This window comes from Pteronotus mesoamericanus, unplaced genomic scaffold, assembly GCF_021234165.1.
Source record: "Pteronotus mesoamericanus isolate MK-2021 breed Mesoamerican mustached bat unplaced genomic scaffold, CSHL_Meso_final contig_90, whole genome shotgun sequence".
Classification (NCBI taxonomy): Eukaryota; Metazoa; Chordata; class Mammalia; order Chiroptera; family Mormoopidae; genus Pteronotus; species Pteronotus mesoamericanus.
Window position 1 is genome coordinate 37469758 of NW_026555277.1, and position 18560 is coordinate 37488317.

General features: G+C 34.3%; 1 protein-coding gene across 3 annotated transcripts in view; it reads right to left on the reverse strand.

Moving 5' to 3' along the window:
• Nucleotides 1-5455: 5455 nt before the first annotated feature.
• LUZP2 (leucine zipper protein 2) overlaps nucleotides 5456-18560 on the reverse strand; it is a 353608-nt gene continuing 340503 nt past the window's right edge. For 2 of the 3 annotated variants that reach the window (XM_054585981.1, XM_054585983.1), the window contains exons 10-12: nucleotides 14611-14703; nucleotides 7490-7576; nucleotides 5456-6735 (exon numbers count right to left, since the gene is read on the reverse strand). In XM_054585981.1, coding sequence (XP_054441956.1) covers nucleotides 6631-6735; nucleotides 7490-7576; nucleotides 14611-14703 — 285 coding nt within the window. In that variant the 3' untranslated portion in view covers nucleotides 5456-6630. The remainder of the gene's footprint in view (nucleotides 6736-7489; nucleotides 7577-14610; nucleotides 14704-18560) is intronic. The other variant, XM_054585982.1, reaches the window with a different exon arrangement.

The following is an 18560-nucleotide window of genomic DNA, read 5'->3' on the forward strand; positions in this document are numbered from 1 at the left end:
AAAACCTAAGCCAAAGCTTTCCTCTTAAAATCAGCCACTGGGTTTCAAAAGTGTAGTAATTTCAAAGTAATTCACATCTGGAAATTTCTTCAGCAAATTCCTGTCATAATAACATTCTCTCATTACCAATTGAGATAAATAAAATATCTCTCTTTCCCTAATCTTACTAATTCAGTTTTTGTTCTCTAGCAGTATACCTGTGCTCTAGTACAGCCAGCGTTAATTATGTAATTATTTAGCATTATGTATTTATTGCAAGTGCATTGGACATTCACATATACAGTTATCTATTGTGCTTAGAATTCCTGTGTTAAAATAGATGAAACATGATTATGAGTGGAATCAGTGTAGACAATAAGCATTCAACTGATATATGAATGTTTTGCTGAATTAATATCCATGCACACATGAATATAGGCATGTACATACATGGATAAGATCTAAACATATAAGGGTAATCACATACTAAGCTTATGAATCTACAAATTAAAATGTTCGCTAATGTCAGAAAGCACAAATGTGTATAGAAACAACTAGAATAATGCCTATAATTTTTGAAGTTTGAAGACCCATATGAAATATTACATATCCATTCATCTTAGTTTAATACCATTTTCTGAGTGAAGATACTACAAGCCAAGTTGTCATCACACTCTACTCCCCTTGTCCCATGCATGGTATGCTGTAATATGCTGTAAAGAGAACCGTGGTCTTTTTTTGCAGCAGTCATGCATTTTCCTGCATGCTTCCTTTATTAAAGCTGTCTTTTTCTAAACTGAAAGCTCCATGAACGCAGGACTCTGAGGCAGTGTGGTGAACTGATAAAGCACATAGATTCCAGCAACTCATTTATCAGGTCTATATCTCGTCTCTTCCTCTTAGTAGCTGTGTGGTCTCGGTGATTAACATTTCTCTACCTCAATGTCCTCATCTGTGCAATAAGATAATTTTAATGTCTCAAGTAACCCTGAGAATATTTAATAATCTTTTTATTGAATTTATTGGTGTGACATGGGTTAATAAGATTATATAGGTTTCAAATGTATAATTCTAAAATACATCATCTGTATATTGTGGCGTTGTTCACCACCCAACATCTAGTCTCCTTCTGTCTCCATTTACAGCCCCCCCCGCCCCCGCTTTATTCTATTCTATTCCTCCCAGCCTCCTTTCCTTCTGATAATCACCATACTGTTCTCAGTGTCTACAAGGTGTTTTCTTTGCTTAATCCTTTCACCTTATCTAAAACAGTAATTGACACATATTAAGAATGATATTGATATCACAATTAATACTTTTGCTTACTATTGTGTCCTCAATGGAAAAGTGGAATGGCTGAATGACTGGCTGACTGAATGAACAAATAGGGAGAAGGGAATTATCATAGAAATTGTCTTACTCGGTGACATTCAAATCACTTTGAAATTGGACTTTGGACTTCCTTTTTCCACTGAAGGTATATGCAGAATGTGTAAGCCCAACAAATAGGTTATAAGAAAGAATAGATACTCTCGAAGAGACTGACAGCTGTCAGAAGGGAGGGGTTGGAGGAAGAAAGAAAAGTGAAAAGGTTAAGCAGTATAAATTGGTAGTTGCGAATAGCCACAGAGATGTGGGTTACAACGTAGGGATATAGTCAATAATATCAAGGTAAATAAGTATGGGGCCCAGTGAGTACTTGAAGCAATAGGGTGAGCACTGTGAAGTACTTGATTTTCTAACCACTTTGCAGTACATCTGAAGCTAATAGAGAATATGATTGAATGTAAACTGTACTTGAAACATAAATTTAAAGAAGAGAATAAACACTCTAGTTAAAGGTGAGTGTTTATGGAATCCAAAGCCCTGTCCTCTTTGAGTTCATTTACGTCCTCGGTGTCCTTAAGTTGTGTCTGCTAAAAAAATCAGGGCTCAGCAGATCGGGGAAGAAAATTTCCGATTTAAGTCCACCTACTTAAGGTCCAAGACCTTAGAAACTAATAATAAAAAGAAATTAAGTAACCTGTGCAAGCCCAGGTGAATATCAAATGTCAATTCTGATTAAAGACACATATCTGTCCTGCGAATTATGTCTGTTAACATTGAGCTACGTCCCAAAGTTCATCAAGCACCGTCATATCTACTCTGCTTTAAGTCACACTTTCAGATCCATACATAAACCTTTCAAAGAAAAACACGAAGGAAAAAAAGACTGAAAACAGAATAAACAACAACAAAAAACCCCCTAAAAGATAGTATTTATGTATCTTTCCTGAGGTGGCAAGGGAGAGCCGAGGCAGGGGAAAAGACACTCTTACTGGCATTCGCAGTGCGCAGGATTTGGGAACAGAATTTTTAAATGGGCGTGCGGAAACTCGCCTCTTTTTCCTTCCCTTTGCTAGCCAGGTTGGGGGTCAGGGACCAGGGTGTTCCCGGGCCAGCCGGCCCTGGAGATCACGTGCCCAGGCGACAAGCCCCATTCCTCTCCCTGCGTGAGAAACGGCGGCAGCACTGATGACTGGCACTGCCCTGTGTGTGGCCCTGCTCAGCCAGGTATTAGGAAGCACTGGAGAACCTATAGCTGTAGAGACGGGGCACAAGCCCTGGGCCCGTGGGCAGTGACCAGAGGAAGGGGCAGGGAGCAATGACTAGGACGCCGGCGCACACAGACTCCAAAAGACACCTGAAACAGATCTGTGACTAGAAACCAGCTAAGCCTCCTGCGTATCCAAAAGAGCGATTTTTTTTTTAAGTGGAAGGAATTCTAAGCATATCCTTGAACTGATCTGGGAAAATAGGTAGAGGGGTTATTTTCCTTTGGGTACTTTAAATGGAATTGGCTTCGAGACAGAAGTCTGTTATTCTTATAAAATTATGTAGCTTTTAAAGAAAAGACTCCTTTCTTTTTTCACCAGACATCTGCCTCTGGAATTTATGGGTGGCAGGCAGCAGAATCCCATGTGGTTTTAAGGTAACAATTCTCCTAAAATAGGTTCCCTTTTTGCTTCCTTTCCTTCTTCTCTTGCTGCTTGGGGTCCTGAATTAATTCATTCAGCAAATATTTTAGTACTTTTTATAAGGCAGCTAGTTCTAAGCACTCGAGATTGACTTGCAAACAAAAAGACAAAAATATCTGTCATCATGGAACTCTATTTAAAAAAAACACACTCAAATAAAATAAAAGATTTTCGGGACACTGGCAAAGAGAGATTGAAGATTCAAAACTTCCTGGATGATGTCTTTAAAAAGTTCTTAGAACTTGATACATGGAAGCAAGCACGGTTTATAATGTTCATATTTGTTTTTTCAATTACTTTATGTAGAATACTATACATTGTAGTTTTGGTAACAAATCTTTATTGAGGAAAAATAGGCCATCTTTCAATACCTTTTATCCTTCATCACTTGGCCATTGACACTATGGTACATAATCCATATGAACAAATAATTTGGAGAAATTTAGGACTGTGCACATGACGGAAAATGTCCCTTTCGTAAACAAGTGTACATTTTCATCACTCTCTAGGTCTGGCCAGCTCACTCTAGCCTAATGTGTCAAAATATTTCAGCCTCTGCTTCAATTAGTGTTAATTACAATACCTAAGTTACAAAAATAAAAGATTCCATTATTCAAAGTTTGCAGAAATTGTTTTAATCCAGCTCTCCACATTGTCACTCTCAAACCGTAAATGTCTCCTTCACTTAACTGTCTTAGACTCGTAATCCAGTATATTTAATGAAACAGAATTACGTTCAAACTAGCGTTACATTTCTAAATACAGAATTAACAAATGAAAAAAAGTTAGCCATTTAATATATTCAGTGTTTGAGATTTGAGATCACACAGAAGATCGCATCCAGGCGAGTTACTGATTTTTTCACTTTTCATCTGAGGATGTTGGTATTGGATATACACAGTCAGCATTCTTTTAGGTCTTTTACACTTGAGGCACTAGTTTCATTTACATAGTTAACAGATATAAGTGGAAACACAAAGTCCAAACAAACTTCTAATTTAGAATGAACATATGGCATGATTAATATTTTAAAATAACTAGAGAGAAATAAATTGGTATCATTCTGGCAATCCCTGCATTAAGTTACTCCATCATAAAGTACTCTTCTCAACATATATCAATTTGTATTATGAAAAACAAATCTTCCATTGATTACCATTACAGGTACATAATATAATTATGTATCTATATTCAACATTCAGGTTAATGCTTCCTTCTATATGAGGATAGTTAGGCAAGACTGTTAATTCCTCAAAAACAACCATGTATTTCTAGAGCTATTAATTAAGAGATATAATAAGAAATGGCACCTCTCTTATAGACAAAAGCCACGCATGTAAGTAAAGCATTTTAAACCTCTCTCATACTATTTTAAAGCAGTTACAGGATTGAGAGAAATAAAATGCATTCATTAAAGTTATAGAACATACTAAAAAAGTATTACATAATTATTAAAAGGAACTCTCAGAATATTTCTTTAAAAATATTTATAAGTTCTTTTGCTACAAATTCCATTTGTTTTGAAACGAGAATGCAATGAATATACCACAGTAAACTCTACAGGACACATAATGCTATCTATATGTAAAGAAAAAGTATATACATTATATTCATTTGAAGTTCACTTGATCATGGCAATAATTAAGAGAAGCAACTTGATTTTATTATCAATACTAGAATAGGAATTTAGAGCATTGAAAAAAATAAGTTGTTGAAATTTGTTTAATGTTAAGCCAAATTCTCATTTTTCATCATGATATAATATAACAATTTTAGAAAGTATCAGTCTGATTCTCTTTTTATTAGTTCCAAAGTGCCTCATAAACATACTATGCTAAGATGAAATGGATGATTAACTTTCTGTAAGATCCATAGAGTCTAAGAGTGAAATTGGGCACAGGGTAAGGGTAGGAATGTAAATCTAAATTAAAGCAAAATTATCTGCTTCCCTTTCAAAAACCTTTGGAGATGGTTAGGGTTGTGGATACAATGGGAATAATAAAAGGAACAGGACTGAAGAAACTTTTCATATTCCTTCTCATAGAATTAAAATTTTAGAGCAAGAAATCAGCAGAAATTTTGGACCTAGATCTTTTTTTCTGTTGTGGTCACTTCATCAGAAAACTGTATGGATGATCTTCAAAATTAATACGCTTTTATTCTTAGGTAGCCTGTAATCTGAAAAAATACTGATAAATGACACTGAATTAATCTTTAAGTACAACAGCTACATGATTATATAACAATATTGCATTCAGGGGTAATGATAATTTGCCATTTCTCCAAATCACCGCATTTCTTTGACTAGTATTGTGATCAAAGGTGTGCCATTATATCCTAGACTTTAATTTTATCTACTGTTCACAAATATATATAAATATATATGTAAATATATATATTTATATATATATATAAATCTTTAAGTCTTTCTAACACAGCCTACCAGAATTCAGTGCCCTGCTGCTTTGCATGTTCATTATACAAATTCTATAGTTTTATTTGCTTTCTGCAAATTACCTATATATATTCAGTGCAGACAAACTACAATTGATCATTTAATCCATTAATTCTAGTCTCGAAGTTTGATGTTATAACCATCTTATTTATCTGATAATTATTCAAGTGTCATTTCCTCTTGCTTGTGGGCTATATTCAGATTATTCAGGAGTGAATTTATTTGATCAATGACATTCCTAGAGAGAGCCCCAACTTCAAAAATTATCACAGTCATTGATTTATTTTAATAACGTTTTGAAGTGTACAAATCTGGGCTAATTGGCTCTACATGGCTATTTTGCTTTGATCATATCCCCATTTTTAAAAAGTACATTATCTGCTTTCAAATTTGAATTTTGAAACCCCCATTCTATCCCACATTCTACTTCTCAACTTTCATATCAAAAATCATGCCAAGCATTTCAAACAATTTGATTTTTAACTTGGAGTGAGTCCAGCAGACAACCACAAGAGTGTCTATAAAATACCAAAAATCTAATCAGTTGTGTCAGAAATATAGTTATTCATTTAGATATTTTGTCCATATAATACCAAACACATTTAATGAATTATATTAACTGACTAAATCCATGACAGACTTGCCTTGGTATTGTTTAGCCATGGTTCAACATAATAAAAATAGTAATAAACACTCAAAAAATATATTCAGGTTGGCACAGATTCCAGCCTTGAACAATGTGACCCCAATTAGCCAGTGACAATCAAATTCTTTATGATATGATTGTAATTTGGATTCTAAGAATTCTGGGGATACAAAATGTTTTATCATGCTCCAGCTGATTTTCACATACTAGATTATAGAAGTATTAAACACCCAAATGAGTCAAAAGTATCAACTCTTATATTGCATTTAAGTTCAAAACAAACTAATTTATAGTGGGCAATGTACTGATGACAATGACTTTTTATGATGTGGATATCCATTCTAATTAGGTTCTTGCTGGAGGATCATAATTGGCCTGGATTCTTTTGGAAAATTTGAAGACTATTTTATAAAGTACATAAAATTGTGAAAAAGTTGCATGATTTAAAAACTTAGTATTTCCATCAAGCCTGTGGTCTAAAAAAGTTATGAAGACAATAGCAAACGGATGTTTTTAACACAGTTTCCTGATATCTACAGTATTTTTTCTTCCTTAGATGCCTTTCCTTCAAAGCTGGTGAATTTTTTTTCCTGGGTTTTTTCCACTTCACATTTAGTACAAGGAGACATTTGCAATTTCTGTCAAAGAATAAAGAAAGAAAATTAGGAGAGTCAAAATAAAAAATATATATGGGGTAAAATGGGGTAATTTAAATGCATAAGTCTCAATAAATATCTTATAGATAACTAATACCAGACCAAAAATAAATGTAAGTATGTCAATACTGCTACTTCATGAAAGTTCATAATATATTATGTACAAAGAGCAAGATATTTCAAAATATTTTGAGAAAACTTTAGCCAATCCTTTCAATCTAATTAATCTAACCCCAAATTTGAAAAATGTTGTATTAAGTGAAATGAAACCTAGCAATTACTATAACATAATTATTTGTAGTCAAATATAGCCAGTACAGACAATTTCAGAATTAACTTCTTGAGTTGTGTTTGTTTGCTATTTGTTTTTGTGGGGGATATGTACTTCTACCTCCTCTACTTCTACAGATCTTCTTTTTATCTTTTTACCCCTAAGGAAAAAAAAATGCATGTTTTTTTGTTCTCAGATTATTTTCGTTTTGCTTCTTGGTTGCTGGGGAGAGGAAGGACACCTCCCTCACCCTTGTTCTTCTGAGGGCCTCAGATAATAAAATTAAAAGCTTAGTGGCAAGCATATTGGTCAGGGAAAGTTCAAGAAGCACTACATGAAGGAGTATCTTTTATTAACCAACACAACATGCCTTCTTCAGCTACAGTAAGAGAGAAAAAATCACTGAACCAAGTGGATTCAAGAAGTGCTTACTGACATAATCAAAAGCAACTAAAAAAGAAATACCTGTGGAGTACCCTCTGGTTCTGCAGTGCCATTGCTTGGTGGATTTTCTTTATGCTTCATAGAACATGCCCTGTCCTCCTGCAAAAGCTGCAATTGAAAATAGGTCAAAGAAATTAAATCAAATAATGGAAAGGGGAAGAGGAATTCTCTTGAATTCTTCCCATTGAGACCGTTCCTTCACTTTGGTACAATCTGAAAGTGCAATCTAGGGACAAAGTCATCACAGCATGGGCGGGATCCCAAGGAGAAGACAACCATTCAAGGTAGGTTTGGGGATCTCCATGGTGCTTAGAGCCATCAGCTACTACAACAAAGTTCAATGCCAATGCACAGTTCCTTCTTTAATAATAGTAAAAGAATTATAAAACCTCTGCATTAGTGATGTGTCTAGTCTCTAGGATATGAGTATGCCAATGGTCTCTATGCCTGCAGGAGCATCAATATTGCAAGGCAGGAAACACCTTAAACAATATGATCATCAATCTGTCTAGCAAAAAACCTTCAAAACCTTAAAAATATTGCATTTCTGGTATAATATCCTGTATTTTATTAACCAGGAAATCTAATCTTCCTAGCCTCAATAGTCTTGAAGAAGGTGAATTGCTGGCAGCGTATTCCAATTGGGCTTCATTTCCATTTAAACCAAGATGAAAATCCTGAATTTTACCTCCCTCTCTCTCTCCTTCTTCTTTCCCTTCCTACTTTTTTCTTTCCTTCTTTGCCTGCCTCTCTTCCATCCTCCTTTCTTATGACCTGTCATCTTCCTCTCCTCTTTTCCTTTTTCTCTTCCTCCATATTTTGAATACATTTTTAACTTAATGATACAAACCCTTTAGTGTAAGAATATGTTTTCTTTTGTATTTTCCAAAATCCTTTTCTTGTGTAAAGCAGAGCTTAGGAGTTCAATAGTTCATGGTCACAAGTTAGCTCTGATCTTGAACAGGTCAGTTTGTTCTCTTGAGGTCAAACAGAAGGATACTTAAGCTAGTTTTGAACTTAATATTCTGTAAATTCTACAAGGAGGATATTTAATTTCTTCCAATTCAGATTTTAGAGCAAAGTTCCTTTATATACTCACTATTCTCACACTATATTGCTCTCACTTGAAACTGTATTACTTTCTTTTTGTGCCTACACCGAACACCACACCGTGATAAACATCTGCCTTCACTGTAACATTCTGAAAACTGGTAACTCATTATCTCCCCAGCACATAACTTCTACCACTAACAGACTCATTAACACTTCCCTGTTCTAATGGTACAATAAATATAAAAATTTTAGCACTTAACTTTGTTTATGTCTGATAAGCATGTATGACTCCTTGATATGTTACAAGTTTCTTAAAGCCAAAGACAATGCTTATCAGATTTAAATGGCAGCTAGATGTCTGCCAGATAGCAAGTGGCCAATATATAATCTCTGAATAAATAAATAAAACAAATGTTGGATATGAAATTCTACAATTACAAGAATTGTAATAAATGCCTGATTTTTTCATAAGATTAAATTTAGGCATATTTGATGGAGGCTCCAGAATGATTACACACAGCCCGTTTTTCTAAATAACCCTACAGTACAGGAGAAAAATAGGTTGTAATTATAATAATAGCAGTTGGTAGTCAAAACCGTGACTACTCTATTCCCAAGAGTTTTAAGCGGATGTGTAGTGGAATCTTCTACACTACCTAAGAAATAAATGTTCCCTTTTATATTGCATGGGTTTGAGTTAGACCTAGAATCTAAAATTACCCTGGAAAAACTATAATTATTTGACTTTTCATTGTAATAATGTAACTGGTCTTTGTTTTTATTGTACTTGCATTCAGCCTTTTAAAAGTTAACTAAAGTAAGTATATGAAGTCAAGCTAAAAAAACATGGTAAGTACAGAAAGCAACCTATATAATGAAGGATCTTCAAAATGTATTTTGGAATAATGGAGGAAAAGTTTATTTGAACATTAATGAGTTGTATTTAACGTAGTTTTCATTGCTTTCAACACACAATTTCTTAGAGTTTTGGTCTTGACTGATCCATCCACATAATTGCTTAAGGTGATTGTTTAAAGAAATAATACCTTTGGGTGATATTTCAGTCCTATAACTATGGGACTTGCATTTTTAAGCAGCACTCCAGCAATGCAAACACACAGTGAAATTTGAAATCCACTACATAATGCACAAATGCCTTATAAATTTTTTAGAAATATATATGATATAAGCCATTTTCCAAATACATCTGACTTCAAAAACGTGTGTGTGTGTGCGTGCGCATGTATGTGTGGCACATCACTTTAGGTGACTGCCATGAGAGAAATACTAAGGGGTTTTCAGATGAGTATGGTGAGTATGGGCTTCCATTAATTCAAGTATAGTGACTATATGAGGGAAGCCTTTGATCATCTGAACAATGAAAACATTTAATTTTAACATTAAAGAAAATATGATATGGCTGGAAGACAGCTCAAATCTTTTTACATACTTTCATCTTATAATGAACATTACCTTTAAATTTACTTTTTCTGTGCCTCATAGGCATTGTAGAAATTTCATGAGATGGGTTCATCAAATTCTTAGTGTTTCTCAGAGAAGCAAAAGATAAAGGGCAACAAAGCTTTGATGTGAGGTATTGTGTCTTAATAGGCATCTTTTCAACACTATAGTCATTGATGAAGGAGAAATTCACTTGGTGAGAACATAAATAAGAGATTTCATCATGGTGTTTTCTCAAACTTATTGCCACATTGTTGTTGGCAATTAGGCTCTTCCATGGTATTGCAAGGCAAGTATTCCAAAATTCTACACATAGGATATTGTGGGGTGTGAGAACAGTTTATTCATGTTGAAACCTGTTCCTGGGTTTCCAATGTCCCATCTTCCCCTATCTCACCATGGAAAAAGCCCAACCTTGTCCTCAGCAAGGCCAAAGCAAAAGCCAGTGTCCAAAGTTTCTGCTTCATATTAATCTTAGTCCTTCGGAGCCCACAGGTAGCTGCTAAGTAGTCCTAGTCCCCATTCAAGTAGATCAGCTAGTTCCTGACTGCTCCAGTGACACAGTCTATGTGGCTGTTGGCCATGTAGTTGTTAAGGCCATGCTGTCATGGAAAGAAAAGTCGCGTGTACCATATTACTGCATTACCAGGGAGGTTGTGGGGGGGCAGAGAGGTAGGAGAGAGAGAGAGCGCACGTGCGTGTGCCAGCCTTTAGTTCCCCTGGAATTATATTTGGTTGGGCTTGGGACATTCTAGTTGATTTTACAAAGTGACCTACAAACTTCCCAAGCATTCACCAGCTTTGGGTGGGTTACCTCCCAACCGATTCTTTCTTTCTCCAGGCTAGACTGACAGGCTTCTTTGGTCAAGCACCGCTCCCCTCACCATTTGACTACTATTGCACATGTGCCTGCATTCCTCTGCTCCCACTTGGCAATCTGGTACCAGAGAGGGGAAGGGAAAAGTGTTAGTCCCCTTGGCAGAGCAATCTGTGATCCCCTGGGATGTGAAGCTATAGCTTCCTGGCTAAGCCAGCAGGCCTATATTCCCACTTTATTAAGCTTGGCGTCTAGTCCCCTGTGCTCCCCTTTTATTAGCTAAATATCAGTGGTAATATTTTACAACCATGACTGGCCAATATCCTTATAATAAATACTAGCATGCGTATTAAGCTATTTTTATTTACCAAAATAATAAACATTATTCTTATGATTTCTATACTAATTCGGTAAAAAAAAAAAGAAATTCACATTTTTCATGATTCAAATTAAGATGTCATAGGAGAGTAAACATGAGAATTTATATCTAATTTGAAAAACTATTTATATCTAAATGTTTTAAAGACCTTAGGGAACTACCTACCATTCTTACATTATCTGGAAGGGTGAGTACTTCTTAAAAAATACCACAGTAGCACAATGGGAAGCGCCTTGTATGAAGTCAGCCTCTTCTGATGGTCTGATGGAGTGTAGCCCAGAATGAGGCAGGTGGGGCCTCAGCCCAATCACAGCAAGGTATGACTTGCTTAGAAAATGTTTTAACGTGGCTTCGGCCAACAATTTGTTGGGGCCATCAGATGTCACACAATAAATACTGGGTATAATAAGCAAACTAGGATTTGTTAAAACTGACAAAATTAGTTTAACATGACAAAGCTGGCATAATTTTCTCCTTCCAGCTCTAGGATTTATTTTCTGAACATTTTCTTCTCTCATGTCCATAGACAATACTTTTTTTTTTCTGTTGAATAAACCTTTTGGTCAGAGACTTCCAAGCAGAAATAATGGCAAGAAACTGAGCAAGTGCTCACGGTGCTAAACATGTTTTATTTTCATAAAACATTGTGAAAAATTAAATGTTTGTTGCCTACAGCAGTCAGAAACATTGTAAAACAAATTAACATTGTGTAGTAAGTCTTAATCTCTAAGCGAAAATTAAAATAAAATGCTCAATGCCTTTAATTCTGGATATGCTGTTAAACAATATGAAACACATTTACAAACTGCATGAAAGTGGGATGAAGCAGTTACATTCTTCGCTTTCTCCATGTGACTCCAATATTATTATTTAAGCAAAGCTGCCTTCAAAGTCATTTAAACATACCCCAAAGTGATAGAGCCCCATGCTCTGTTAAGTCTTTGGTGGTTTCTCTGTAAAAAAACAAACAAATAAACAAAAAAACCCTAACAAACAAGGGCCAGCGCATCCAGAGATCATTTTCTACATGACCTTGTCTTATTCGCATTGGACAGGAAGTAGAATATGCATGGCCTCTACTCATATTTGGGACCTTCACCATAGAAGATACTGAGATTTTGAACATGCAAATTGCAGAGCAGCTTTTTCAGAATGAACAAAGTAGGACACTAACAAGGATATAATTGAGTAATATATATTTAATATCTATTATAGAATAATTATAGATAAGTAATATGTTTTATGTGCTTTATAATTTATAAGTGCAATTATATATTATATATAATTACAACATACATAATTATCATGATAAACATGCAAGAAACCAATATTAAAACTTCTGAAAATTTTTAACAGGAAATGCTGACAGAAGAAAATCTAGGTGAGTTCATTAAGCAATACATATTCCTGGGCTGTCCCTTGGAACTGCTGATTAATTTTCTATGGGATTAGAGCCTTACTATAAGCAGTTTTATAGGTTGACCTGGTGAGCTATAAGCATGCAAAAGTTTAAAAACCATTGCTCTACATTATATAGATAAGGGGTATGAATGATAAAATAACTTGCCAAAGTGGCATGTTAGGAAATAGCAAAGTTACTATTCAAATCTAGGTTTTATGTAATTTCCAGGTTTTCTCTACCATGTTATTTAGTCTCAGGTGTGACCAACAGGAATGAAAATGCATCGCTCCTGCTCTTTATTCCCTGAGAGGTTGCATGTGCTCCCACCAGCTCAGGGAGCTTGCTGATGACCAAAGAATGCTGGTTTGAAAGAGATGCTAATGTAATGGTTGTTGTCTTTCACTCCAATGTTTCATTTCCTAACTATACCCAGAAAAACTGTTTTTCAATTTTCAATCATATATTATGTCATCCAGTAGCTAATTCTATTTTCATGTATTTTTCATTAAAAGTTTACTTTTATATTTGACTGAAATATTCTCCTTACAGCTGTTACCACAAGCTGCATCTTGTTCTATTCTGAGAGTAACAATTAATAAAACTGGCCTTATTTAAAAATTATAGCTTTTAAGGCTGTCTGTGTCATGTTTTAAGTTCTCTCCTTTGAGAAATTAAAATATTTAATTCTAAAATATTCACTGAGGTTTCAAGTAACAGGGATAGCTTTGCACAAAGAAACAGAAAGTAATAATTACTGGTATGTGCCAACAATACACTAGGTACTAGGCTAGGCTGTATCATTTTATCATTTAACAAGCTGTATAAGGTAAGATACATTTATGTCTCTTTTTCAGAAGAGAAAAAGGAGCCTCAAAAGGGTTAACCATTCATGGTTACACATTAGGTAACTGGTAAAAACAAAAATGAAACTAATCAAAACTACATTCCTGACTGCAGCCTCTCACTTCAAGCCACAGTAGACACACTCCTTTTGTCATTGTTGACCTTACAAGTGACATATCTAGAACGGACCATGCTTTGCCAGTCAAGACCAATTGGCAAAATTATATAAAGGATTTATCTCTCTTATTGTGGATGTAGCATCCTAAATACTGGATACCAACATTGTAATTTCTTGTAGCTGTTTTGCAAATCTCATCACATTTTGACTCCAGAGCTCACAGTCACTTGAAACACTTTAATCTGATTCAAGATAAATATACAAAAATTAGTTGTATTCTATAGCTGGCAATAAGAATCTGGAACTGAAATTAGGAAAACAATTCCATTTATAATACAATTAAAAAGAATAAGGTAACTAGTAATAAAGAAAACAAAAGAAGTGCAAGACTTGTACACTGAAAATCTATGAAACATTGCAGAAGGTTATAAATAAATGGAGAGATAACTCATGTTTATGGACTGGTTACATAACTGATGAACTTATCACTTAAATGAACACAAGCATTTGAAAACCTTAACTGTATTCCTAATTCAAATCAGGGTCCCTCCACTTAAGTCCCAAATTATCTTTTGAGGTACGTATCTCACCTCTTTCTGTATTCCATTTTCTAGTCATATTAGTCTACTTTCTTCTCTCTGCAGTTTGCTCATACTGTCAGAGACCTATCTGTCCTTCAAACTGTAACAAAGTATTCCTACCCCAAATATTTTTGACATCTTCCCTTGGAATTAAATTGCAAAGTACTTCATTTCTATTGGTCATTAATCTTATGTTTTAAATTGTATAGCTTTAGTACATGTTTAAATATACAAAGGTAGGAAGGCAACTTGTTGAAAAATTCATATTTCTAAGTTCACTTTGGCAGCAAATAAAAGAAAAAGAAATCAACTTGGTTAACCTATGTTTCTATTTTGACTTATTTTATTGCTATAACCTGATTTCTTTTCAATCATGAATAGTTTCAATAGATACTATTGAAACTATACTAGTTACTAATAGTTTCAATAGTATCTATTTAGTTACTAATAGATACTAATAGGTTAAAACTATTTTAAGTTAACCTTACATTTTCAGAATTGCACTCAGGGACATTCAGATTTTCTTCCTTTGTTGTAACAACTTGGGTGTTCGCATTGCTTCCAGGAGAGCTTTGTTCAGGCTTCAGACAGAAAGAGAGAACATAAAAAGAGAGAGACAGAGACACAGAACAAGAAACAGGTTCAACAAATAGAGTCCCGTGACATTGTAAAATATAATACAAAGGCAACGTCACACTCAAAGAGAAAGAATAACATGGAAATTTGTATATATTAGAAATCTTAAAATGTGTACATTAAAAATTCTTAACTTTAAAATTAAATAATTTCTACACCATTTTATATTAGTGATGCCCAATGGAATTATTTTAAGAATCCTAGTCCCTCAAAAAAAGGAAATTCTGTATTTTTTCTTTACTTTAACTTCTAGTATATCTGAGAAATATTAAGTACACACCTTATTTTCTCAGTAAGAAAGAAAATGCTTTATAACCTCTCACTGTAATTTGCTTCACTGCAATGCTAACTAATTAACTGCTGCTTTATACTTCTGGAAGCCCAAAATATTATTCTAAAATTCATCTCTTTAGGAATAATACATTAAAAAAGAAAATAAAATGGCAATTTTCCACTTTCTGGGTAGGGAAGGGTATACCATAACTAATATATGTAAATATTTCTATAGTCTGGTCTAAGATTATCTACTCAAATAAGTATTTTTGGGGGCAGAGCTGATGTGAATGTACTGCTTTGTCCATTAATCTGTGAGGGTACAATTGTAGGATAGACAAAAACTAAACTCAGTGAGCACTAACTTGCCTGGACCTAAAACTTTGACCTCTGTGGATCCCAGAGGATGAGGAAGAGAAGAAGACAAAGACGAGGATGTGGTCTAGTCAGAGCACTCGAACCCACTCAAGTTCTCCCTGCGCTGCACTTTAAACAGCACTGAACTGTTTTTCCACTGGCAGTTATATTCCTTAGCAGGGGGATATTCTTACAAAAATAAAAATTTTATAAAAATAAAAACCAAATACAATGAATAAACCTAGCTGAATATTAAACATAAAAACAATTAATGAAGCTAGTAGCATACTAGATAAGCAAGGGAAAATAAAGCACATTAGTTGACAAATATACTTTCTATATTAAGTCACCTAAATGCTGGGCTTTCTTATAATAATCAAATAAATAAAGCAAATAAAATCCTTTTTTTTATATTTAAAGAAGTTTAACTAAATTTTGTGAGATCCAGAGGCACCCCTGTTTACTCCCACTTTCTCTCCCGGTCTTTCCTGTTTAAGATCGCTATCTTCCGAGCTCCCCTCTGTGGCTTCCTAAGAATAAGAAAAACACTTAAACAGGAGAACAAATGTCTTCAGATAAGCCATTTCTCTGTGTTATATGGAGAATATAAAGACGAGAAGGTGTTGCTTTTGTCTTCATAGACCTTACATAATATGATTTTTGTTCCCATAAATAGTTTTAATGTAAAACAGATTAATAAAAGGGGGCACAAGCAGAGTTGTATATATTTTGAAAGGCCAAATGTCATTTCCATTTGGAGCAATAAGAAAAGGCATGATGAAAAGGGTCATCTTCAATATAGGCCTCTGAATATTTAGGGCAAGAATGAGGGGATGATTTTCCAGATGCTGGAAACTCTGCAAGAAAATACCTGTACGAAGAAAAGTCACTTTGGGGCTGGATAGAGATGGCTTCCTAGAACACTCACCCAGAGGGGAAGCCTGTACTACAAGGGGCCTGCCTTCCAGAAGATAATTCTGTTTTGGGGGTCCCCCTTTTTAGATAGACACTATTGGACAACAGCTTTAAAAAAAATTAAGAATCAAAACAGCCATCTAATGATGATAAAATCTACTCATCAGCCACAGCTTGTCTTCCCATAACCTATAAGTTACATATAGTTTGAGGCAATATATTAAAAAAAAAAAACACGGGGAATAAATAAACAGTAATAGCAAAGGAGAGTCACCGTGGCATTCACAATAAGAACCACAACTGTAAAAATTTGAACAATGAAGTAAAGCACATGATCAGGCAAGAATAATTTTTAGTGTATTTTGTTTCTGTTAAAAAATTGAATCAATGAATAGTTGTCCCAACACACCTTTGTAAATTTAATTAAATGTATAACAGCATTAAAGGAAATTGAAATACATAGCTCATCCATTATTCTAGCATAACTTTTTATTTCTCAATGTTATCTTCTAGTTCTTGTCCATATTGATGTTCTATACACTCACAAATTATAGTGCCCATATTGTTTTTATTCTCTTTTTAGACACATGATAAATATACTTTATGTATCTAAGGAGAAATGTCAGGATAACATCTATCCTTTACAGGTGTAAACAATATTTCATAGGAAAAGTTTTAAAAAATGTCTATTAGAATTTAAAGTTTTGGTGGTTTTGAATTTTAGATTATGTACATTGTACTGTGGAAAACATATTCTTGGTGCTAGCCTGCATGATGACTCATATCACACTTGTCATTGGTTTAAATGTCTGACTCTCCACCAAGGATAGGAATTCCTGAGAAAAAGGCATTGTGCGTTATTCATCATTGCATTCTTGGAAGTTAGTATGTATTTGAATAAGTTTTGTTCATTTTTTTGTCATTTAATTAAGATATATTTCTTAGGCTAAAAAGCATAAGAATTAAGGATTAGTACTGAAAGAAAAGAGATATACATATTTATGGTGACAGAAATCTTTCTAAAATGTGGTGATGTGAATGACTTTCAGCAATATGAGTTAAACACTAAAAACATAGTTCTTTATTTCAGAGAGCTCTGACTTGTTCCTCAGTAATGGTTATCATTCATTATACCTTCCTCATTTTATTCTGAAGGGCTATGTCTCTCTCTTTCTCTCCCATGTTATGTAATACCCTAAGTATTTTTTTATGTAATAAATTCCTTGACTTATCCAAAATATAGCACATGACCCACATCAGGTCATTGAAACATCTATTTTTAAAATTTAATACTGACTATGTTAAGAAGAGGCTACAAGTCGATAGGTACTTTAATTCCAGTATGATGGCTTGTCCAAGTTGTTTCTAGAATAAGATGCTTCTTTTCGTTCATGTTTCTTGGTCTTCTGAAGAAGCTTTTACTTTTACTCATTCCCAGGCTTATTTCTCCTGTATTTTCCTGGGTACTATGAGCTCCTGATATTGTAATAATAAAACCTGTTCACTTAATTTACTAAAGGTCAGTGTTGGTTGCATGTAATCACGTAAGCTTGGATGAAACAGGGAATCAGATCAATAAACGAAAACAGACAGCATAGCACTAAGGCAGAGATAGAGGTTTACCATGAAAGCAACAGGAGGGAAATCTAACCAGGTGGGAAGCTCAAACGAATAATACAAGGCTCACAAATGCCAAACAGTATATAAAATGTAAAATGATTACATTTTAGGGTAATTATTTAATATCTTCCTATACATATGAATATGTAGCTGATTGATAAAATTTAATGTTCATTACATTTTCTCATGAAAATATTGTACACTTATGAAAATGCCCCCAGATTTTGGTGGTGAGAATTAGGCAAGGAATATGTCCAGAGTAAAAGCTTCTATCTATCTATCTATCTATCTATCTATCTATCTATCTATCTATCTATCTATCTCTCTATCTACCTACCTATCTATCTATGTGTCTACCTACTTATGTAGATAAGAGGAGCTTCATTAACTATTAAGTTCACAAACAGCATAGGGAAAGAATGCCAGTGCAAATTTCTTTTTCCGTAACTTTGCCAAAGGTTACCCTTGTTTTTATCTATTGAATTACTTGGATGCCTGGTTTGCAAACTTTCATTGCAATGTTGAAGTTATCTCAATTTTTCTTCTTGAAAAGATTTCATATATTAATTGCTTTTAACAACTAAAGAAATTATCACTTCGCCAGTCTGAGCAATAAAGCATGAAAAGTTAAATTACT